Source organism: Trichomycterus rosablanca, chromosome 8 (assembly GCF_030014385.1).
Source record: "Trichomycterus rosablanca isolate fTriRos1 chromosome 8, fTriRos1.hap1, whole genome shotgun sequence".
In the NCBI taxonomy this organism is placed as follows: Eukaryota; Metazoa; Chordata; class Actinopteri; order Siluriformes; family Trichomycteridae; genus Trichomycterus; species Trichomycterus rosablanca.
In genome coordinates this window covers 242,644-269,519 of record NC_085995.1, presented here as the reverse complement: position 1 = coordinate 269,519, position 26,876 = coordinate 242,644, and the positions used below count along the sequence as shown (strand labels likewise).

At 51.8% G+C, this 26,876-nt stretch overlaps 2 protein-coding genes across 3 annotated transcripts in view; both read left to right on the top strand.

Moving 5' to 3' along the window:
• frs2b (fibroblast growth factor receptor substrate 2b) overlaps nt 1–4,036 on the top strand; it is an 8,225-nt gene extending 4,189 nt beyond the window's left edge. The window contains exons 4-5 of the mRNA XM_063000243.1: nt 2,349–2,512; nt 2,686–4,036. Coding sequence (XP_062856313.1) covers nt 2,349–2,512; nt 2,686–3,621 — 1,100 coding nt within the window. The 3' untranslated portion in view covers nt 3,622–4,036. The remainder of the gene's footprint in view (nt 1–2,348; nt 2,513–2,685) is intronic.
• Nucleotides 4,037–6,135: 2,099 nt separating this feature from the next.
• Nucleotides 6,136–26,876, top strand: part of wwp2 (WW domain containing E3 ubiquitin protein ligase 2) — a 40,122-nt gene continuing 19,381 nt past the window's right edge. The window contains exons 1-6 of one of the 2 annotated variants that reach the window (XM_063000241.1): nt 6,136–6,199; nt 8,009–8,092; nt 19,994–20,150; nt 20,525–20,646; nt 23,051–23,188; nt 26,597–26,675. In XM_063000241.1, coding sequence (XP_062856311.1) covers nt 8,023–8,092; nt 19,994–20,150; nt 20,525–20,646; nt 23,051–23,188; nt 26,597–26,675 — 566 coding nt within the window. In that variant the 5' untranslated portion in view covers nt 6,136–6,199; nt 8,009–8,022. Of the gene's footprint in view, nt 6,200–8,008; nt 8,093–19,993; nt 20,151–20,524; nt 20,647–23,050; nt 23,189–26,596; nt 26,676–26,876 lie in introns of those variants that run through there. The other variant, XM_063000242.1, reaches the window with a different exon arrangement.

The following is a 26,876-nucleotide window of genomic DNA, read 5'->3' as shown; positions in this document are numbered from 1 at the left end:
GTACACACACACACTCACACACACACACCGAGTCTGAGACACCACACACACCGCGCACACCTACAGGTAACACACACACACACACACACTCACACTCACACACACCGAGTCTGAGACACCACACACACCGCGCACGCCTACAGGTACACACACACACTCACACACACACACACACACCGCGCACGCCTACAGGTAACACACACACTCACACACACACACACACACCGCGCACGCCTACAGGTAACACACACACACTCACACACACCGCGCACGCCTACAGGTAACACACACACTCACACACACTCACACACACTCACACACACTCACACACACACACCGAGTCTGAGACACCACACACACCGCGCACGCCTACAGGTACACACACACACTCACACACACTCACTCACACACACCGAGTCTGAGACACCACACACACCACGCACGCCTACAGGTAACACACACACACTCACACACACTCACACACACACACCGAGTCTGAGACACCACACACACCGCGCACGCCTACAGGTACACACACACACTCACACACACTCACTCACACACACCGAGTCTGAGACACCACACACACCACGCACGCCTACAGGTAACACACACACACTCACACACACTCACTCACACACACCGAGTCTGAGACACCACACACACCGCGCACGCCTACAGGTAACACACACACACTCACACACACTCACACACACCGCGCACGCCTACAGGTAACACACACACACTCACACACACTCACACACACCGCGCACGCCTACAGGTAACACACACACTCACACACACTCACACACACTCACACACACACACCGAGTCTGAGACACCACACACACCGCGCACGCCTACAGGTAACACACACACACTCACACACACTCACACACACCGCGCACGCCTACAGGTAACACACACACACTCACACACACTCACACACACCGCGCACGCCTACAGGTAACACACACACTCACACACACTCACACACACTCACACACACTCACACACACTCACACACACACACCGAGTCTGAGACACCACACACACCACGCACGCCTACAGGTAACACACACACACACTCACACACACCGCGCACGCCTGCAGGTAACACACACACACTCACACACACTCACACACACCGCGCACGCCTACAGGTAACACACTCACTCACACACACTCACACACACTCACACACACACACCGAGTCTGAGACACCACACACACCGCGCACGCCTACAGGTAACACACACACACTCACACACACACACACACTCACACACACCACGCACGCCTACAGGTAACACACACACACTCACACACACCGCGCACGCCTACAGGTAACACACACACACTCACACACACCGAGTCTGAGACACCACACACACCACGCACGCCTACAGGTAACACACACACACTCACACACACACACACACCGAGTCTGAGACACCACACACACACACCGCACGCCTACAGGTAACACACACACACTCACACACACTCACACACACCGAGTCTGAGACACCACACACACCGCGCACGCCTACAGGTACACACACACACACCGCACACACACACACACACTCACACACACACACACACCGAGGCTGAGACACCACACACACCGCGCACGCCTACAAATACATACACACACACACACCACACACTCACACACACACTCACACACACACTCACACACACACACACACACCACACACTCACACACACACACACCGCACTCACACACACACACACACACTCACACACACCGAGTCTGAGACACCACACACACCGCGCACGCCTACAGGTACACACACTCACACACACACACACCACACACTCACACACACACTCACACACCACACACTCACTCACACTCTCTCACACACACACACTCACACACACACACACACCGAGGCTGAGACACCACACACACCGCGCACGCCTACAAATACATACACACACACACACCACACACTCACACACACACTCACACACACACTCACACACACACACCACACACTCACACACACACACACCGCACTCACACACACACACACACACTCACACACACCGAGTCTGAGACACCACACACACCGCGCACGCCTACAGGTACACACACTCACACACACACACACCACACACTCACACACACACTCACACACCACACACTCACTCACACTCTCTCACACACACACACTCACACCGCACGGCTACAGGTAACACACACTGATGTGTTCTTTCTTATCACATGAATCAGGCTGAATAGGGTCTGTTTGAATGTGTGTGATTGGTTCTTCAGGGTTTGGGTCAAGTACTGACAGTGTGTTTGCTTCCTGTAGGTGGCACTCTTCCTGTTTTACCCAATGGGAGTTTGCGATACCCATCACTAGGCGATGCCTCCTCACATCCCTCCAGCAGGCACCCTTCAGTGGGCAGTACCCGCCTACCGTCTGTGGGAGAAGAGTCCACTCACCCACTCCTGATGCCCGACGACAGCGTACGGGTACGATCGTCTGATCTCGTTATTACAGAACACTGTACAATCCTCAGTTTAAATAAATGGGACGGGATCATGTTCAGTACTGGTTCCACCTTTTTGGGGGGGGGGGGGTGTGAGTGATTAGCACCAGGTACTTCACTAAACACTCATTATTTGTTGTGTGTGTGTGTGTGCAGGGCCACACGTACGTGAACACTACAGGTCTGCTGGATGATCAGCACTCGGCGACGGGCCACAGCGACACGCCCGTTCCCCAGAGCCCGGGCCCCGAGGGGGAGGAGTCACCGCAGGCCCCGGACCCCGGACCTCGCGTGCAGCTGGAGCGTGAGGGCGTGAGGTTCGTCCTGGGGCCGACGCCCGTGCAGAGGCAGCTGATGGCCAGGGAGAGGCAGCAGGATGGGGGCCCCGGCCCCGCCCACAACACTAACGGAGGCGTGGCTTTGACTGAGCCCACCCCAGAGCACTCGAACGGTCCGGTAATCGGACCGTCACGGCGCAGACCACGCCCTCCTCCGCTCAGCCCCGACGCCAACGTGAACAATTCGGCCCAGCGCAGGACGGCCCTGCTGGACTACGAGAACCTGCCCTCCCTGCCCCCGCTGAGGGAGGACCCCAAAGGGGGCGCCGAGGACGAGGACCACGAGGACCGCACCCGGGCCGAGGCCCAGCCGCCCAACGGTCACCACAACAGCTCGGACGCCGCGCACCTCTACATAAACACGGAGAACGTGACGGGGGCCTGGGCGGACACGGCGCCCCTGAGCGCGGGCCGGGCGGAGCCGGGGCCGCTCAGCGCGGGGAGGGCGGAGTCGGGCCGCTTCAGCGTGTTTAACTTCGACCTGCGGCGCCCCTGCGAGTCGCACACGCTCAACTACATCGAGGTGGAGACGGAGCGCGGGTCCGACTGCAGCACGCCCAGGACTCCGCACACGCCCGCCTCGCCCCGGCCGCCCACGCCCACCAACCACGCCACGCCCACGCGCAGGACCGACCAGTACGCCGTCATCGACGTGGAGCGCACGGCCGCCATGTCCAACCTGCAGAGGGCGCAGCCGCGCTACGACGGTACGTCCAGGAAAACCAGGCACAACAGCGTGGACCTGCCCATGTAACCACGCCCACTCCAGACTCCGCCCCCTCCCTTCCTCCTTTTATAGACTGTACTGAAGGGTGAAAGGTGCCGGGCTGTATGAAGCCTCTACGTGATGTGTATTAGTGGTACGAGCCTCAGGCGCCATGGTTTTATTCCTATGGTAACCCCCCCACCCCCCCAGTGCCTCGTTTTGTGTACGGAGGTTTTATTACGTCGATAACGAGGCAGAACTGCGTCCTCGCTGGTCCATTCCGTATAAATCAGTATTACTGATGGAGCATTCCTCTCTCCGCCTCGCTCGCTCGCTCTTTTGTATGAAACTCTACAGGATGAAATGACGGTTATGATTTCGGTACGCAGGGACGTTACGGTACCACGGCTACGGTTCTGCATTTACATTCACTACTCGCACAATAAAAGTCTATTTTGTTTGAGTCCGTTTCGTCTTTGGCTTCTACTCACGGTTTCTTAATTTAAAAAATCTCAGCAGCCAATCAGATTGATTGGATTATAGTGGTAGATCACCAGGGTTACATGCACTTACCCTAAATAAAACCTCTGTCCTTTTTACCGAGTGCAATTATTCACATTTCACACATTTATACACACGGTCTGTTACACAAGAGTCGCGGGACGACCCGAAAGCGGCAGGAACGACAGCGAGCGATCGACAGCAGCGTCTCTAAACCAAGCACAGACATGCTCACAGACATTTCAACCATTCAGAACACAGATCAGATAAAACACAAACAGAATCAGACGTGTGTTTTAGTGTCCATTTCTTTTAAGGATTGATCAAATCAATGTACAATTTTTTGGTTGAACCGTCGTTGGTTGGCATACGTGTACCCGGGCACAGCGCCCACATGGAACCCGTGTGTGGGGAAACCCTGAGTACTTCTCGCTCCGAACACTCCAGGTCTGTTCCATCATGAGAAGTTCTGACCGTGATGTTAGAACCTCTGTTTCAGAAGGTGCGGGTGTACAGTAGATGATCAGTAGAAGGTCCTGAGACACTAAACCAGAAGTTCTGTAAAACATTAAAGCTCTGGTATAGATTAAATCTTTGAGCATTTTATTGGGAACACCTGTTTGGTACCTACACTTTTCTTTTGAGACGCACCTACCATACAGAAGAGTTTCAGGTTTGGTGATATACATTAGTAGTCAGCCCCCAACCCCAAACCCACCTACCCTCCTAATAAAGTCTGAAAACAGGGTGAATCCTGGTCTTCATGTATTCAGAACACACTGATTCATTCCACACTTCACGTAAAATCTTCTTAATTTGCCTAAAAGACGGGGAACAGAACACGGGTCCCTCAGGTTGGATCTTCAGATCAGCTCTTTGGAGGACACAGAGAGGAACCACATGGTCCTGCTGCTCAGTAAAGGTCACACCTCAGCATCTCAGGAGCTTCAGAACTGAGTCACAGAGAGTCTCGTTCCATTTCAGACGTTTTCATCATTAATCGTATATTAAATAACATCACTAAAATAATCACATTTAAATACATTCAAGGTTCCACAAACCGTCCAGATTAAAAAACGAGGAGAAGAACCAGGATGTGGAGGGGAACGTGTTTCCTCCACCGACTTCATCATTTCATGAAGCAACAGCAACATGAGAGCTTCAGCACCATCAATGTACCATCAATCAACCGATCTTCTAATCAGGAACCATCCTGGTGCTTCAGGTTGATTTTAAATCTCACCCCCGTTATCTTATACATAATTATTAATCTGGGTAATTCATATAAACTATTTAATTATAACACTAATGTTAGTTTCTTACAAACCAACTTCCAAAAATCTTAGGACAGCACTGAGCTAAAACTAAAGTGTTTTGTGTTTATATTTACTCGTTCTAATCTTGATGGATGAAACACGTTTCAAAGAAGTTGGGACATCATGGTTTAGAACTGGAGTAAACCTGTTGTGGGTGTGAATGTGGATCTGTCGAGGGTGGAACATGACAAAGCTGGACACAGCACACAGTTCTGCTTCGCTTCAGTCCATCTCAGATTGTATTTATTTATTATTATTATAACGTGATGTTTTACACTTTGGTTCCATCATGACAGGACAGGTAGTTACTGCTTACCCATAATTCATCAGTTCAGGTTTAATATCAAACACAGTCATGAACTATTTAGTGTCTCCAGTTCACCTCACTTACACGCCTCTGTACTGTGGGAGGACACGGGGAGAACATGCACAACTCCACACAGAAAGGACCTGGACCGCCCCACCTGGGAATCGAACCCAGGACCTTCTTGCTGTGAGGCGACAGTGCTACCCACCGAGTGATGAAACATCATGATGTTCAGTATGGGTTTGGTTTTAATCCTGATCTTTATACACACAGATCTGTGTCGACTGTTTACATGTTTAATGATGTTATGCACAGACAGAGGTGAAACATCCACCATCGATCTGAATTATTCACCCAATCAGAAATCACTGATCTGATGAGTGATGTGTGAATGTGAAAGTAACTTGAGGCCACTGCGCATGCGTGCTCTCTGTCACATGACAGTGAGGCGGAAAAGGAAGCTAAAGCGCTAACAGAAGAATAAGTGCACTAAATATTACAGGTACAGTAAATAAAACTCATAAATAAACTCAGATTCTTCGTGATCAGTTTAATCCTGATTGATTCTCTTGTTTAATTCGGTTGTTTCGGCGTGACAGTGAAATTTTATAGATTTAAATATGAGCCGGTTTAGCCGGGATGCTAACGCGCTAATGCTAACTGCGACTGCAGTGTTATGTATTTAGCATTAGCATGTTAGCTTCTGTGTTTCTGTCTGACAATAACAAAGAGCGTTTAGCTTAAATATTATTATTAATAAACGAGGAGATTACATTCATGTGTTGTTTAAACATGTATTTTTGGATGTGTTATTAGTTTGTGATAAACAAGCTGTCTCGTAATTTACGTTTTATTTGTATTTATAAGCACAAGAAACGAAATCTTAATAATAATTAATAATAATTAATAAAACACTTACAGCAAAATATAACTAATAATTAGATTCTTATTACATTAATTAAAGCATAATTACCAAAAGTATATGGACACGTTTGTATGAAGTTCCTGGAGTTCCAGCCTCCACAGTTCTGAGAAGCTTCCCACCAGATTTTGGAACATGACTGCAGGGATTCTGCAGTTCCTCCTTGGTGATGTCTATTGTACGTGATGATTCCTTTTTCGCAGCACTGTGGTTCAATTTATTCCTCCTGGCAGACAGTCCTCAGCTCTCCAGGGTCTCCAGGTTCCTCTGATGGTCTCAGAAATGTCGTGTTTAAATTCTGTAGATCCAGTATGGAGTTTCTGCACCGTCGTCTTGTTGAAACATCCTGGTTTAGTTTCTGTGCTGATGGGATTCAATTATTCTCTAATGTGTCCTGATACTTTTGCTCCATTCATGTTTTTTCCATGATGTGTAATAATGCAGTAACGTTGAGAGAGACGGGAAAAGAGTGCTCTCAGGGTGAGTCTCTCCGTACACAACTCTGATCCGCATTGCTCTCATCAAAGTGTAGGTGATGAGATGCGTACGGCTGCTGCCCACGTGTCGGAGGGGGCGTGGGTTAGCTTCGTTCTCCTCAATCAGAGCGGGGATCGGCATTGGTGGAGAGGAAGCGTGACGCAATCGGACGCGCTAACAAGGGAGAAAATGCATAAAGAAAATATTTTTAAAAAATTAGCGTCTAAATAAGTTTTTCTCTTGTTAGTGAGTTTTTAATAATCAGTGTTAAACTACCAGTCAGCTTCATACCTGCTTCTCACCTCGTCACGTTACCATCACTGCATTCACCCTCCAAACCAGTCTCCCTGTCCTTTATAACATGATGCTCCCGCCACCGTATTTCACTGTACAGATGGGATTAGTCAGGTGATGTGCAGTGCCGCTTACTGGTCTGAGCGCTGCAGAGATGGTTGTCCATCCAGAAGGTTCTGACCTCTGTGCAGGACTTTTAAAGCTCTTTTAGAGTGACCGCTGTGCTCCTTACCTCCCTGACCAAGGCAGCTCTTGTCTGGATGCCTGATTTCAGAATGATTGATGATTGTGGTCCCGGGACAGTCGGAGCCCCAGATATTGTTTTATATTCTCACCCTGATGTGATGGTGGAGCTCCACAGATGCTTCCTCAAACTTCATGGTTTGGTTTTGGTCCTCACAAACTTTGTTCGATTTTTTATCTATTTAACATCAAACCCACATCACAATAACGTGTGTAAACAGTCACGGGGTGTGAAAACTTTTTGAATTCACTGTATGATGTTAGACTGTGTGGATTTTGTGTTTAACCCTGTGTGTGTGTGTGTGTGTGTGTGTGTGTGTGTGTGTGTGTGTGTGTGTGTGTGTGTGTGTGTGTGTGTGTGTGTGTGTGTGGCAGTGGGTGGTGATGTGATGGCAGCTGCCAGTGTGAGCAGACCTGCTGGTGTCCAGAATACAGAAAAATCCCAACTTACTCTGAAAGGTAAAACTCACCCTCACACCCCCGCACACCCCCGCACACCCCCTTATACACCCTCATACCCCCTTATACACCCTCACACCCCCGCACACACCCTCATACCCCCTTATACACCCTCACACCCCCGCACACACCCTCATACACCCTCACACCCCCTCATACACCCTCACACCCCCTTATACACCCTCACACCCCCTTATACACCCTCACACCCTCACACCCCCTTGCACACCCCCGCACCCCCCCTTATACACCCTCACACCCCCGCACACCCCCTTATACACCCTCACACCCCCGCACACACCCTCATACACCCTCACACCCCCTCATACACCCTCACACCCCCGCACACACCCTTATACACCCTCACACCCCCGCACACACCCTTATACACCCTCACACCCCCGCACACCCCCTCATACACCCTCACACCCCCTTATACACCCCCGCACACCCCCTCATACACCCTCATACACCCTCACACCCCCTCATACACCCTCACACCCCCTCATACACCCTCACACCCCCTTATACACCCCCGCACACCCCCTCATACACCCTCACACCCCCGCACACACCCTTATACACCCTCACACCCCCGCACACACCCTTATACACCCTCACACCCCCGCACACACCCTTATACACCCTCACACCCCCGCACACACCCTTATACACCCTCACACCCCCTCATACACCCTCACACCCCCGCACACACCCTCATACACCCTCACACCCCCGCACACACCCTCATACACCCTCACACCCCCTCATACACCCTCACACCCCCGCACACACCCTTATACACCCTCACACCCCCGCACACACCCTTATACACCCTCACACCCCCGCACACACCCTTATACACCCTCACACCCCCGCACACACCCTTATACACCCTCACACCCCCTCATACACCCTCACACCCCCGCACACACCCTTATACACCCTCACACCCCCGCACACACCCTTATACACCCTCACACCCCCGCACAGACCCTTATACACCCGCACACCCCCTTATACACCCTCACACCCCCGCACACCCCCTTATACACCCCCGCACACCCCCTTATACACCCTCACACCCCTGCACACCCCCTTATACACCCTCACACCCCCGCACACACCCTTATACACCCTCACACCCCCTCATACACCCTCACACCCCCGCACACACCCTTATACACCCTCACACCCCCGCACACACCCTTATACACCCTCACACCCCCTCATACACCCTCACACCCCCGCACACACCCTTATACACCCTCACACCCCCGCACACACCCTTATACACCCTCACACCCCCGCACACACCCTTATACACCCTCACACCCCCGCACACGTCCTTATACACCCTCACACCCCCTCATACACCCTCACACCCCCGCACACACCCTCATACACCCTCACACCCCCGCACACACCCTCATACACCCTCACACCCCCTCATACACCCTCACACCCCCGCACACACCCTTATACACCCTCACACCCCCGCACACACCCTTATACACCCTCACACCCCCGCACACACCCTTATACCTGTGGTAGCATAGTGGGTAGAGCTTTGGGCTATCAACCGGAAGATTGGCGGTTCAAATCCAGGCTCTGCTATGTAGCCACTGTTGGGTCCTTGAGCAAGGCCCTTAACCCTGTCTGCTCCAGGGGCGACGTAAGTTGGCTGACCCTGCGCTCTGACCCCAGCTTCCAACACCAGCTGGGATATGCGAAGAAAGAATTTCATTGTACTGTACATCTGTATATGTATATATGACAAATAAAGGATATCTTTCTTTCTTATACACCCTCACACCAGAGCACACACCCTTATACACCCTCACACCCCCGCACACACCCTTATACACCCGCACACCCCCTTATACACCCTCACACCCCCGCACACCCCCTTATACACCCTCACACCCCTGCACACCCCCTTATACACCCTCACACCCCCGCACACACCCTTATACACCCTCACACCCCCGCACACCCCCTTATACACCCTCACACCCCCGCACACCCCCTTATACACCCGCACACCCCCTTATACACCCTCACACCAGAGCACACACCCTTATACACCCTCACACCCCCGCACACACCCTTATACACCCTCACACCCCCGCACACCCCCTTATACACCCTCACACCCCTGCACACCCCCTTATACACCCTCACACCCCCGCACACACCCTTATACACCCTCACACCCTCGCACACACCCTTATACACCCTCACACCCCCTCATACACCCTTATACACCCTCACACCCCTGCACACCCCCTTATACACCCTCACACCCTCGCACACACCCTTATACACCCTCACACCCCCGCACACCCCCTTATACACCCTCACACCCCTGCACACCCCCTTATACACCCTCACACCCTCGCACACACCCTTATACACCCTCACACCCCCGCACACACCCTTATACACCCTCACACCCTCGCACACACCCTTATACACCCTCACACCCCCTCATACACCCTCACACCCCCGCACACACCCTTATACACCCTCACACCCCCGCACACACCCTTATACACCCTCACACCCCCTCATACACCCTCACACCCCCGCACACACCCTTATACACCCTCACACCCCCGCACACACCCTTATACACCCTCACACCCCCTCATACACCCTCACACCCCCGCACACACCCTTATACACCCTCACACCCCCGCACACACCCTTATACACCCTCACACCCCCTCATACACCCTCACACCCCCGCACACACCCTCACACCCCCGCACACACCCTTATACACCCTCACACCCCCGCACACACCCTTATACACCCTCACACCCCCTCATACACCCTCACACCCCCGCACACACCCTTATACACCCTCACACCCCCGCACACACCCTTATACACCCTCACACCCCCGCACACACCCTTATACACCCTCACACCCCCTCATACACCCTTATACACCCTCACACCCCCTCATACACCCTCACACCCCCGCACACACCCTTATACACCCTCACACCCCCGCACACACCCTTATACACCCTCACACCCCCGCACACACCCTTATACACCCTCACACCCCCGCACACGTCCTTATACACCCTCACACCCCCTCATACACCCTCACACCCCCGCACACACCCTCATACACCCTCACACCCCCGCACACACCCTCATACACCCTCACACCCCCTCATACACCCTCACACCCCCGCACACACCCTTATACACCCTCACACACCCTTATACACCCTCACACCCCCGCACACACCCTTATACACCCTCACACCCCCGCACACACCCTTATACACCCTCACACCCCCGCACACACCCTTATACACCCTCACACCCCCTCATACACCCTCACACCCCCGCACACACCCTTATACACCCTCACACCCCCGCACACACCCTTATACACCCTCACACCCCCGCACAGACCCTTATACACCCGCACACCCCCTTATACACCCCCGCACACCCCCTTATACACCCTCACACCCCCGCACACCCCCTTATACACCCCCGCACACCCCCTTATACACCCTCACACCCCTGCACACCCCCTTATACACCCTCACACCCCCGCACACACCCTCACACCCCCTCATACACCCTCACACCCCCGCACACACCCTTATACACCCTCACACCCCCGCACACACCCTTATACACCCTCACACCCCCTCATACACCCTCACACCCCCGCACACACCCTTATACACCCTCACACCCCCGCACACACCCTTATACACCCTCACACCCCCTCATACACCCTCACACCCCCGCACACACCCTTATACACCCTCACACCCCCGCACACACCCTTATACCCCTCACACCCCCGCACACACCCTTATACACCCTCACACCCCCTCATACACCCTCACACCCCCGCACACACCCTTATACACCCTCACACCCCCGCACACACCCTTATACCTGTGGTAGCATAGTTGGTAGAGCTTTGGGCTATCAACCGGAAGATTGGCGGTTCAAATCCAGGCTCTGCTATGTAGCCACTGTTGGGTCCTTGAGCAAGGCCCTTAACCCTGTCTGCTCCAGGGGCGCCGTAAGTTGGCTGACCCTGCGCTCTGACCCCAGCTTCCAACACCAGCTGGGATATGCGAAGAAAGAATTTCATTGTACTGTACATCTGTATATGTATATATGACAAATAAAGGATATCTTTCTTTCTTATACACCCTCACACCAGAGCACACACCCTTATACACCCTCACACCCCCGCACACACCCTTATACACCCGCACACCCCCTTATACACCCTCACACCCCCGCACACCCCCTTATACACCCTCACACCCCTGCACACCCCCTTATACACCCTCACACCCCCGCACACACCCTTATACACCCTCACACCCTCGCACACACCCTTATACACCCTCACACCCCCTCATACACCCTCACACCCCCGCACACACCCTTATACACCCTCACACCCCCGCACAGACCCTTATACACCCGCACACCCCCTTATACACCCTCACACCCCCGCACACCCCCTTATACACCCCCGCACACCCCCTTATACACCCTCACACCCCTGCACACCCCCTTATACACCCTCACACCCCCGCACACACCCTTATACACCCTCACACCCCCTCATACACCCTCACACCCCCGCACACACCCTTATACACCCTCACACCCCCGCACACACCCTTATACACCCTCACACCCCCTCATACACCCTCACACCCCCGCACACACCCTTATACACCCTCACACCCCCGCACACACCCTTATACACCCTCACACCCCCGCACACACCCTTATACACCCTCACACCCCCGCACACGTCCTTATACACCCTCACACCCCCTCATACACCCTCACACCCCCGCACACACCCTCACACCCCCGCACACCCCCTTATACACCCCCGCACACCCCCTTATACACCCTCACACCCCTGCACACCCCCTTATACACCCTCACACCCCCGCACACACCCTTATACACCCTCACACCCCCTCATACACCCTCACACCCCCGCACACACCCTTATACACCCTCACACCCCCGCACACACCCTTATACACCCTCACACCCCCTCATACACCCTCACACCCCCGCACACACCCTTATACACCCTCACACCCCCGCACACACCCTTATACACCCTCACACCCCCGCACACACCCTTATACACCCTCACACCCCCGCACACGTCCTTATACACCCTCACACCCCCTCATACACCCTCACACCCCCGCACACACCCTCATACACCCTCACACCCCCGCACACACCCTTATACACCCTCACACCCCCGCACACACCCTTATACACCCTCACACCCCCTCATACACCCTCACACCCCCGCACACACCCTTATACACCCTCACACCCCCGCACACACCCTTATACACCCTCACACCCCCGCACACACCCTTATACACCCTCACACCCCCGCACACGTCCTTATACACCCTCACACCCCCTCATACACCCTCACACCCCCGCACACACCCTTATACACCCTCACACCCCCGCACACACCCTTATACACCCTCACACCCCCGCACACACCCTTATACACCCTCACACCCCCGCACACGTCCTTATACACCCTCACACCCCCTCATACACCCTCACACCCCCGCACACACCCTCATACACCCTCACACCCCCGCACACACCCTCATACACCCTCACACCCCCTCATACACCCTCACACCCCCGCACACACCCTTATACACCCTCACACCCCCGCACACACCCTTATACACCCTCACACCCCCGCACACACCCTTATACCTGTGGTAGCATAGTGGGTAGAGCTTTGGGCTATCAACCGGAAGATTGGCGGTTCAAATCCAGGCTCTGCTATGTAGCCACTGTTGGGTCCTTGAGCGAGGCCCTTAACCCTGTCTGCTCCAGGGGCGCCGTAAGTTGGCTGACCCTGCGCTCTGACCCCAGCTTCCAACACCAGCTGGGATATGCGAAGAAAGAATTTCATTGTACTGTACATCTGTATATGTATATATGACAAATAAAGGATATCTTTCTTTCTTATACACCCTCACACCAGAGCACACACCCTTATACACCCTCACACCCCCGCACACACCCTTATACACCCGCACACCCCCTTATACACCCTCACACCCCCGCACACCCCCTTATACACCCTCACACCCCTGCACACCCCCTTATACACCCTCACACCCCCGCACACACCCTTATACACCCTCACACCCTCGCACACACCCTTATACACCCTCACACCCCCTCATACACCCTCACACCCCCGCACACACCCTTATACACCCTCACACCCCCGCACAGACCCTTATACACCCGCACACCCCCTTATACACCCTCACACCCCCGCACACCCCCTTATACACCCCCGCACACCCCCTTATACACCCTCACACCCCTGCACACCCCCTTATACACCCTCACACCCCCGCACACACCCTTATACACCCTCACACCCCCTCATACACCCTCACACCCCCGCACACACCCTTATACACCCTCACACCCCCGCACACACCCTTATACACCCTCACACCCCCTCATACACCCTCACACCCCCGCACACACCCTTATACACCCTCACACCCCCGCACACACCCTTATACACCCTCACACCCCCGCACACACCCTTATACACCCTCACACCCCCGCACACGTCCTTATACACCCTCACACCCCCTCATACACCCTCACACCCCCGCACACACCCTCATACACCCTCACACCCCCGCACACCCCCTTATACACCCCCGCACACCCCCTTATACACCCTCACACCCCTGCACACCCCCTTATACACCCTCACACCCCCGCACACACCCTTATACACCCTCACACCCCCTCATACACCCTCACACCCCCGCACACACCCTTATACACCCTCACACCCCCGCACACACCCTTATACACCCTCACACCCCCTCATACACCCTCACACCCCCGCACACACCCTTATACACCCTCACACCCCCGCACACACCCTTATACACCCTCACACCCCCGCACACACCCTTATACACCCTCACACCCCCGCACACGTCCTTATACACCCTCACACCCCCTCATACACCCTCACACCCCCGCACACACCCTCATACACCCTCACACCCCCGCACACACCCTTATACACCCTCACACCCCCGCACACACCCTTATACATCCTCACACCCCCTCATACACCCTCACACCCCCGCACACACCCTTATACACCCTCACACCCCCGCACACACCCTTATACACCCTCACACCCCCGCACACACCCTTATACACCCTCACACCCCCGCACACGTCCTTATACACCCTCACACCCCCTCATACACCCTCACACCCCCGCACACACCCTTATACACCCTCACACCCCCGCACACACCCTTATACACCCTCACACCCCCGCACACACCCTTATACACCCTCACACCCCCGCACACGTCCTTATACACCCTCACACCCCCTCATACACCCTCACACCCCCGCACACACCCTCATACACCCTCACACCCCCGCACACACCCTCATACACCCTCACACCCCCTCATACACCCTCACACCCCCGCACACACCCTTATACACCCTCACACCCCCGCACACACCCTTATACACCCTCACACCCCCGCACACACCCTTATACCTGTGGTAGCATAGTGGGTAGAGCTTTGGGCTATCAACCGGAAGATTGGCGGTTCAAATCCAGGCTCTGCTATGTAGCCACTGTTGGGTCCTTGAGCAAGGCCCTTAACCCTGTCTGCTCCAGGGGCGCCGTAAGTTGGCTGACCCTGCGCTCTGACCCCAGCTTCCAACACCAGCTGGGATATGCGAAGAAAGAATTTCATTGTACTGTACATCTGTATATGTATATATGACAAATAAAGGATATCTTTCTTTCTTATACACCCTCACACCAGAGCACACACCCTTATACACCCTCACACCCCCGCACACACCCTTATACACCCGCACACCCCCTTATACACCCTCACACCCCCGCACACCCCCTTATACACCCTCACACCCCTGCACACCCCCTTATACACCCTCACACCCCCGCACACACCCTTATACACCCTCACACCCTCGCACACACCCTTATACACCCTCACACCCCCTCATACACCCTTATACACCCTCACACCCCTGCACACCCCCTTATACACCCTCACACCCTCGCACACACCCTTATACACCCTCACACCCCCGCACACCCCCTTATACACCCTCACACCCCTGCACACCCCCTTATACACCCTCACACCCTCGCACACACCCTTATACACCCTCACACCCCCGCACACACCCTTATACACCCTCACACCCTCGCACACACCCTCATACACCCTCACACCCCCTCATACACCCTCACACCCCCGCACACACCCTTATACACCCTCACACCCCCGCACACACCCTTATACACCCTCACACCCCCTCATACACCCTCACACCCCCGCACACACCCTTATACACCCTCACACCCCCGCACACACCCTTATACACCCTCACACCCCCGCACACACCCTTATACACCCTCACACCCCCTCATACACCCTCACACCCCCGCACACACCCTTATACACCCTCACACCCCCGCACACACCCTTATACACCCTCACACCCCCTCATACACCCTCACACCCCCGCACACACCCTCACACCCCCGCACACACCCTTATACACCCTCACACCCCCGCACACACCCTTATACACCCTCACACCCCCTCATACACCCTCACACCCCCGCACACACCCTTATACACCCTCACACCCCCGCACACACCCTTATACACCCTCACACCCCCGCACACACCCTTATACACCCTCACACCCCCGCACACGTCCTTATACACCCTCACACCCCCTCATACACCCTCACACCCCCGCACACACCCTCATACACCCTCACACCCCCGCACACACCCTCATACACCCTCACACCCCCTCATACACCCTCACACCCCCGCACACACCCTTATACACCCTCACACACCCTTATACACCCTCACACCCCCGCACACACCCTTATACACCCTCACACCCCCGCACACACCCTTATACACCCTCACACCCCCGCACACACCCTTATACACCCTCACACCCCCTCATACACCCTCACACCCCCGCACACACCCTTATACACCCTCACACCCCCGCACACACCCTTATACACCCCCGCACAGACCCTTATACACCCGCACACCCCCTTATACACCCCCGCACACCCCCTTATACACCCTCACACCCCCGCACACCCCCTTATACACCCCCGCACACCCCCTTATACACCCTCACACCCCTGCACACCCCCTTATACACCCTCACACCCCCGCACACACCCTCACACCCCCTCATACACCCTCACACCCCCGCACACACCCTTATACACCCTCACACCCCCGCACACACCCTTATACACCCTCACACCCCCTCATACACCCTCACACCCCCGCACACACCCTTATACACCCTCACACCCCCTCATACACCCTCACACCCCCGCACACACCCTTATACACCCTCACACCCCCGCACACACCCTTATACCCCTCACACCCCCGCACACACCCTTATACACCCTCACACCCCCTCATACACCCTCACACCCCCGCACACACCCTTATACACCCTCACACCCCCGCACACACCCTTATACCTGTGGTAGCATAGTTGGTAGAGCTTTGGGCTATCAACCGGAAGATTGGCGGTTCAAATCCAGGCTCTGCTATGTAGCCACTGTTGGGTCCTTGAGCGAGGCCCTTAACCCTGTCTGCTCCAGGGGCGCCGTAAGTTGGCTGACCCTGCGCTCTGACCCCAGCTTCCAACACCAGCTGGGATATGCGAAGAAAGAATTTCATTGTACTGTACATCTGTATATGTATATATGACAAATAAAGGATATCTTTCTTTCTTATACACCCTCACACCAGAGCACACACCCTTATACACCCTCACACCCCCGCACACACCCTTATACACCCGCACACCCCCTTATACACCCTCACACCCCCGCACACCCCCTTATACACCCTCACACCCCTGCACACCCCCTTATACACCCTCACACCCCCGCACACACCCTTATACACCCTCACACCCTCGCACACACCCTTATACACCCTCACACCCCCTCATACACCCTCACACCCCCGCACACACCCTTATACACCCTCATACCCCCACACACACCCACACATCTGATGGGTGAGTGAATGAGTGGGTGGGTGAACACAAGCTTCAGCGTAACACAGATGACCGATTGAAAGCTGACCGAGTGAATCATGTGGTTTTTGCACTGCAGTTATATAATAATTAAAGTTAAACAGATTAGCGCATTAAGATGACTATGAGAGGGTGGCGCTCAGGTGGTGCAGCGTTCTAACACGCTAGACTACCACCCCAAAATCTCAGCGGTGCCACCAGCCTGACGGATCCACCGCTGTCTGGTATGAAGAAGCAACTCTAGTGCCTCGTAAGTAGAGCTTTGGGCTATCAACTGAAAGGTTGAGAGTTCAAATCCCAGCTCTGCCATGCAGCCACTCTTAGGCCCTTAATCCTCTCTGCTTCAGGGGTGCAGATGATGGCTGACCTTGAGTTCTGACCCCAACTTCCAAACAAGCTGAGATATGTGAAGAAAGAATTTACTGAACACGTGTATCTGTATGTATACATGACAAACAAATCTATTCTGTTCTATTATGCTTCATTAGAATCTGCTGGATTTTAAATGTACATATGTTGCCGCCTCACTACTGGAAGATAAACTGCTTCACCTCATCACTCACACTAACATTCTAATAAATCTGATTACTGACTCAGTTCAGCTCTGAGCTTCTCATCATTCAGCAGCAGTTCATCCTTCAGTCCACTAGATGGCGGAATTTACCTTCCTCACAGTGTGTGGATAATTCTAATCATTTCTAATCAGACGGGAAATAAAATGAAAATAATTTTATGATGGTCTTTGTTATTGAGAAACGTTTAACATTACAAATAAATTCAGTTTAATAGATGATGAAACTATTAAACCTCATATTTCTGACTGGTTAGTGAATGTAGGTGAGTGTATCAGTAGGTGAGTAGGTTTTCTTGCTGTTAGCGCCTCCTACAGGTTGATCTGTGCAGTACAGTGTAATAAGAGGATGGAGATAGAAATGTGATTCCCCTCTTTCTGCCCTGTGCTGTAAAGCGGGACTGAACTGTGGATGTTTGTTTACGGTTCTCAGTATGGATGCCGGGTGTAAACACGGGTCCTGAAGGTGTTCTCAGTAATATACAGTACAGGCCAAAAGTTTGGACACACCTTCTCTTCAATGTTTTTTCTTGATTATTTTTATTTTCTACATTGTAGATTAATACTGAAGACATCCAAACTATGAAGAATTATGTAGTGAACCAAAAAGTGTTAAACAAACCAGAATATGTTTTATATTTTACCAACTCTACCTCTGCACAACCCAACTGATGGTCTCAAACACATTAAAAAAGCAACAAATTCCAAAAATTCACTCTAGACAAGGCACAAACATTCATTGAAAACCGTTCCAGGTGGAAACCTAATAAAGCTGGTTGAGAAAATTTCAAAGAGTGCAAATCTGTCATTAAAGCAAAAGATGGCTACTTTGAAGAATCTAAAATATAAAACATATTCTGGTTTGTTTAACACTTTTTTGTTTACTACATAATTCCATATGTGTTCCTTCATAGTTTGGATGTCTTTAGTATTAATCTACAATGTAGAAAATTAAAAAAAAATTAAGAAAAACCACAGGAATGAGAAGGTGTGTCCAAACTTTTGGCCTGTACTGTAGATGTGAGTGACCGTACGCTGCTGCTGGAGGTTCTGTATGATGCTCAGATCCCAGTGTGAGTTTTTTATTCTGGGTTTGTTTTGTGTACCAGTGCTGTCGGCCAAGCCTCAGTCCCCTAAACTCCCGGCTCGTCTGTCCCGCGTGAGCTCGTTCGTGGAGGTGACGGCTGATGGTCTGAGCAGCGAGACCAAGAAAACAGGCAAACGCAGCGGGCAGCAGGAGCTCCAGTGGAACGAGGACCTCACACTGTAAGCACACACACCTCACGCCCTGATCTGGGTTTATTCTGTATTCAGGCTTTTATTAAATAACCATTTAAACTCACATTTCAATTACAGCTAATCAATACCAGTGTTAATAATAATGTAGTAATAATATAAGTTATAATAGTAATAATATAATATGAACATAATAATTATCATTCTAATAATACTCATAATAACAATAATGATAGTAATGCCCTTAATAATAATTATAACATCCACATTTACACTTTATTTATTCTGTATTTTAACCCAAAAATTAGCCAGTTTGTTTGTGTTTTCTTATCTGTGTGTGTGTGTGTGTGTGTGTGTGTGTGTGTGTGTATGTGTGTGTGCATGTGTGTGTGTGTGTGTTGTAGGAACGTTACTCCTCAGAGCAGGTTGGATCTGAAGTTGTGGAGTTGTCACACTCTAAGAAAGGAGCTACTGGGCAGCGCCACCATCGACCTGCTCGATACCCTCCAAACTCACCACGGAAAAAGTACGTACCGCTGCCCACCACAGAGAGCTCACTACACACGCCGGGGGTCATTATCACACTACTGAGCTTCAGTCAGGGGCTCGTTCATCTGATTACAGTTACAGTTACATATTACAGCTTTAATTTCACTTCTGATACAGTGTTACAGGGGTTGGACAAAATAACTGAAACACCTGTCATTTTAGTGTGGGAGGTTTCATGGCTAAATTGGACCAGTCTGGTGGCCAATCTTCATTATTTGCACATTGCACCAGTAAGAGCAGAGTGTGAAGGTTCAATTAGCAGGGTAAGAGCACAGTTTTGCTCAAAATATTGCAATGCACACAACATTATGGGTGACATACCAGAGTTCAAAAGAGGACAAATTGTTGGTGCACGTCTTGCTGGCGCATCTGTGACCAAGACAGCAAGTCTTTGTGATGTATCAAGAGCCACGGTATCCAGGGTAATGTCAGCATACCACCAAGAAGGACAAACCACATCCGACAGGATTAACTGTGGACGCAAGAGGAAGCTGTCTGAAAGGGATGTTCGGGTGCAAACCCGGATCGTATCCAAAAAACATAAAACCACGGCTGCCCAAATCACGGCAGAATTAAATGTGCACCTCAACTCTCCTGTTTCCACCAGAACTGTCCGTCGGGAGCTCCACAGGGTCGATATACACGGCCGGGCTGCTATAGCCAAACCTTTGGTCACTCGTGCCGATGCCAAACGTCGGTTTCAATGGTGCAAGGAGCGCAAATCTTGGGCTGTGGACAATGTGAAACATGTATTGTTCTCTGATGAGTCCACCTTTACTGTTTTCCCCACATCCGGGAGAGTTACGGTGTGGAGAAGCCCCAAAGAAGCGTAGCACCCAGACTGTTGCATGCCCAGAGTGAAGCATGGGGGTGGATCAGTGATGGTTTGGGCTGCCATATCATGGCATTCCCTTGGCCCAATACTTGTGCTAGATGGGCGCGTCACTGCCAAGGACTACCGAACCATTCTGGAGGACCATGTGCATCCAATGGCGGTGCCGTGTATCAGGATGACAATGCACCAATACACACAGCAAGACTGGTGAAAGATTGGTTTGATGAACATGAAAGTGAAGTTGAACATCTCCCATGGCCTGCACAGTCACCAGATCTAAATATTATTGAGCCACTTTGGGGTGTTTTGGAGAAGCGAGTCAGGAAACGTTTTCCTCCACCAGCATCACGTAGTGACCTGGCCACTATCCTGCAAGAAGAATGGCTTAAAATCCCTCTGACCACTGTGCAGGACTTGTATATGTCATTTCCAAGACCAATTGACGCTGTATTGGCCGCAAAAGGAGGCCCTACACCATACTAATACATTATTGTGGTCTAAAACCAGGTGTTTCAGTTATTTTGTCCAACCCCTGTATATACACCGATCAGCCATAACATTAGAACCACCTCCTTGTTTCTACACTCACTGTCCATGTTATCAGCTCCACTTACCATATAGAAGCACTTTGTAGTTCTACAATTACTGACTGTAGTCCATCTGTTTCTCTACATGCATACCCCTTTCATGCTGTTCTTCAATGGTCAGGACCCCCACAGGACCACCACAGAGCAGGTATTATTTAGGTGCTGGATGATTCTCAGCACTGCAGTGACACTGACATGGTGCTGGTGTGTTAGTGTGTGTTGTGCTGGTATGAGTGGATCAGACACAGCAGTGCTGCTGGAATTTTTAAACACCTCACTGTCACTGCTGGACTGAGAATAGTCCACCAACCAAAAACATCCAGCCGACAGCGCCCCGTGGGCAGCGTCCTGTGCCCACTGATGAAGGTCTAGAAGATGATCCACCACCTAAATAATACCTGGTCCTGTGGGGGTCCTGACCATTGAAGAACAGCATGAAACAAAGCATGTAGAGAAACAGATGGACTACAGTCAGTAATTGTAGAACTACATAGTGCTTCTATATGGTAAGTGGAGCTGATAAAATGGACAGTGAGTGTAGAAACAAGGAGGTGGTTTTAATGTTATGGCTGATCGGTGTATTAAAGCTTTAATTGAGATTAGAATTTTAATAATATTTGTATTTATTTGATATTATTTAATTATAACATTTTATTTGTCATTTTAATTATTGCATATTATAAATGCTTTACATTTACTTTATAATTTTTAAATAATTACAAATGTTAACATTTATAATTCATTACTTTATATAATAGATGTATGTTTATTTGCGCTGTTATATTAAACATGATCAGCTCTTACAGAGTTTATTGTGGAAAAAGTATGTGAACCCCTCAAGTCAACTGTTTTCCACTTGATGGCGCTGCAGTCACATGAACTCATCTCTCTCTCTCTCTCTCTCGCTCCCCCACCCCCTCCCGTCTCACACCCCTCATCCTGCCCCCCTCACCCCCCAGTGGAGAACGTGGAGCTGGTCCTGGAGCTGCAGATGGAGAATAAAGGCTCGGTTGTGTCGGGCGGAGAGCTGAACGTCTGTTTGGACGGCCTGGTTGTTGATCTGGGATCTTTGCCCAATCACAGCACAGAGACAGACAGTGAGTCTCACACACACACACACACACACACACACACACACACACGGGCTGGTGAAAGAGCTCTCACACACTCAGCAGTACAGAGAGAGAGAGTGTGTGCCATGACGGGAAACACCCCGTCTGTGATTGGGCAGCAGTCGACTGGCACAGCCGTGATGTCACTGGTGACGCCGCATCACGCTCTGTACCCGAAATAAAACTCGCTCACCTCCTCATACTCTCCTCCGCCCAAAAAAGTAGTTCCACCACAGGTAGTAAGTTTCCACATGGCACTGCCCGGAGAAATGCCACCATGTGTTCATCTGCCCTGGTTATAGCACTCACTACTGAGTTCCAGACTGCCTCTGGGAGCAGTGTCAGCTCAACAACTGTTTATCAGGAGCTTTCTGTGGATGAACAGACTCCTTCTCATTTCCATTAACTGCTTCATCCTGGTCAGGGTCACAGTGGGTCCAGATCCACTGGTTATGTCTGGGTGAAGGGCAGGAATGCCCTGGACAAGACGCCAGTCTCTCGCGGGGCTTCAGCCAGACCAGACGTACCCAGTCGTGTCTGTGTGGACGCCCGGCCGGACAGATCTCAGCCTGGTGATAGTGTGTACTACATAAACTGGCAGGGCCCCTAACCCTCATTCTATTATATTCATTTATACAAATATTGTAATACACATGCCAGTAGTGGGTGTGGCTGTAACACCTGAACTCAGTCATTAGGAGGCGCTGTATCAGCTGCAGGGCTGCATCACTAACCACCTAATATTTATATACAACACTGATAGAGAACTGATGTAGGTGCTTGGTAGGATGGTGTTTGGGACGCTGCAGCTCTCATTTGCAGCTTCCTTCTTCTCCTCTGAGCACCTTCTCCCCAGAACTCTCACCCCTCCTCTGCACATGCTCAGATCATCTCAGGGACAAAGTGGTTTTGTTGGATGGACCCTCTGATGCTCCTCATACTTCTCAAGTCTCGCCCACCTCCATGTTTCTGTTAGGGTTAGTTAGGTTCAGACTGAACACCAGACCCTGTTGGTCATCATCATGTACCAGAATATGTATGAATGGGACGTTTAACAAGTCTGATGTTTAGGCGTCCACGTACTTTTGGAAGTGTGGTGTTATTTCAGCGTGTTTTGTGTGTGTGTATGAACAGTTCACAACGGGACACATTGTGCAGGTGCACACACACACACACACACACGTCCCCGCCCACATGTGTGTGTAACGTGGTGCGGTTGTGTGTAGTCGATTGTGAGAATTGTGTAATTGAGTGTTGTTAGCTGTAGCCTGGCAGGGTAATAGGTGTGTGTGTGTGTGTGTGTGTGTGTGTGTGTGTGTGTGTGTGTGTGTGTGTGTGTGTGTGTGTGTGTGTGTGATGAATGCAGCTCTTGAGCGTAACCACTCTCCTGGGGTTTGAGGGGAAATGGAGAGTGTGTGGTGTGTGTGTGTATAATGGTGTGTGTGTGTGAGGTGTGTAAGGCTTCTGTGTTCAGACTGAACAAGCTCCTGTTAGTTCAGTGTTTTTCCTCATTTCCCCTGGTACACACACACACACACACACACACACTCACACACACACACTCACACACACACTCACTCACCTCCACACACTCACACACGGTGATCATAAACAGGTCTTTGTACTGGCGTCCCAGTAAAACAGCAAAATGAACACGTTCACCTCCACACACCCACTCACACACACACCTTCAATCATCCTTCATATACAGGTACAGCACCCACACACACTCACCTCCACACTTACACACACACACCCACTCACTTACACACACAGATCCACTCACTCACCTACACCTACACACACACACACACACACACACTCACACACACTCACACACACACACTCACACACACTCACACACACACACTCACACACACACTCACTCACCTCCACACTTACACACACACACCCACTCACTTACACACACAGATCCACTCACTCACCTACACCTACACACACACACACACACACACACTCACACACACTCACACACACACACTCACACACCTACACACACACACACACACACACACAGACCCATTTACCTCCACACACAAACTCACACACACCTTCAATCATCCTTCATACACAGGTACAGCACCCACACACACTCACCTCCACACTTACACACACACACACACCCACCTACACACACAGATCCACTCACTCACCTACACACACACACACACACACACACACACAGACCCATTTACCTCCACACACAAACTCACACACACCTTCAATCATCCTTCATACACAGGTACAGCACCCACACACACTCACCTCCACACTTACACACACACACACACCCACCTACACACACAGATCCACTCACTCACCTACACCTACACACACACACACACACACACACAGACCCATTTACCTCCACACACAAACTCACACACACCTTCAATCATCCTTCATACACAGGTACAGCACCCACACACACTCACCTCCACACTTACACACACACACACACCCACCTACACACACAGATCCACTCACTCACCTACACCTACACACACACACACACACACACACACAGACCCATTTACCTCCACACACAAACTCACACACACCTTCAATCATCCTTCATACACAGGTACAGCACCCACACACACTCACCTCTACACTTACACACACACACCCACTCACTTACACACACAGATCCACTCACTCACCTACACCTACACACACACACACACAGACCCATTTACCTCCACACACAAACTCACACACACCTTCAATCATCCTTCATACACAGGTACAGCACCCACACACACTCACCTCCACACTTACACACACACACCCACTCACTTACACACACAGATCCACTCACTCACCTACACCTACACATACAGCACCCACACACACTCACCTCCACACTTACACACACACACCCACTCACCTACACACACAGATCCACTCTCTCACCTACACACACACACACACACACATACACACAGACCCACTCACCTACACACACAGATCCACTCACTCACCTACACCTACACATACACACAGACCCATTTACCTCCACACACAAACTTACACACACCTTCATTTGTCCTTTATACACAGGTACAGCACCCACTCACTCACCCACACACACACACAACCCACTCACTCACTCACCCACACACACACACACACAACCCACCCACTCACTCACCCACAGACCCACTCACCTACACACACACTCACTTATCTCCACACCTAGAGACCCACTTACACTTACATACACGGGTTACACATGAGATACACAAGGTGAGTGTGTGTGTGTGTGTGTGTGTGTGTGTGTGTGTGTGTGGTTATGGAGGGTGTGAATTCAGACTGTGGGTGGATTTATGATAAGTATTTGAAGTAAACTTGGTGTGTGTGTGTGTGTAGAGATGCTGCAGATGGATCCACCCAACCTTCATCATACTCAGAGTGAGGAGACCCCCAGCACCTCCATCCCCCCCAACAGGTAAACACACACACACACGTTTATGTACAGTGGTGTGAATAAGTATTTACCCCCAGAAGAGCTCGAAGTTCTAGAGCCACACTCACATGACTGTACACTTTCACACACACTGCTCCAAAAATAATAAGACACTGGGATGTGTGTCACTGTGACTCAACCATAGTGTACCCACTGCATCCGTCCCTCCCCCACGTCTGTCTC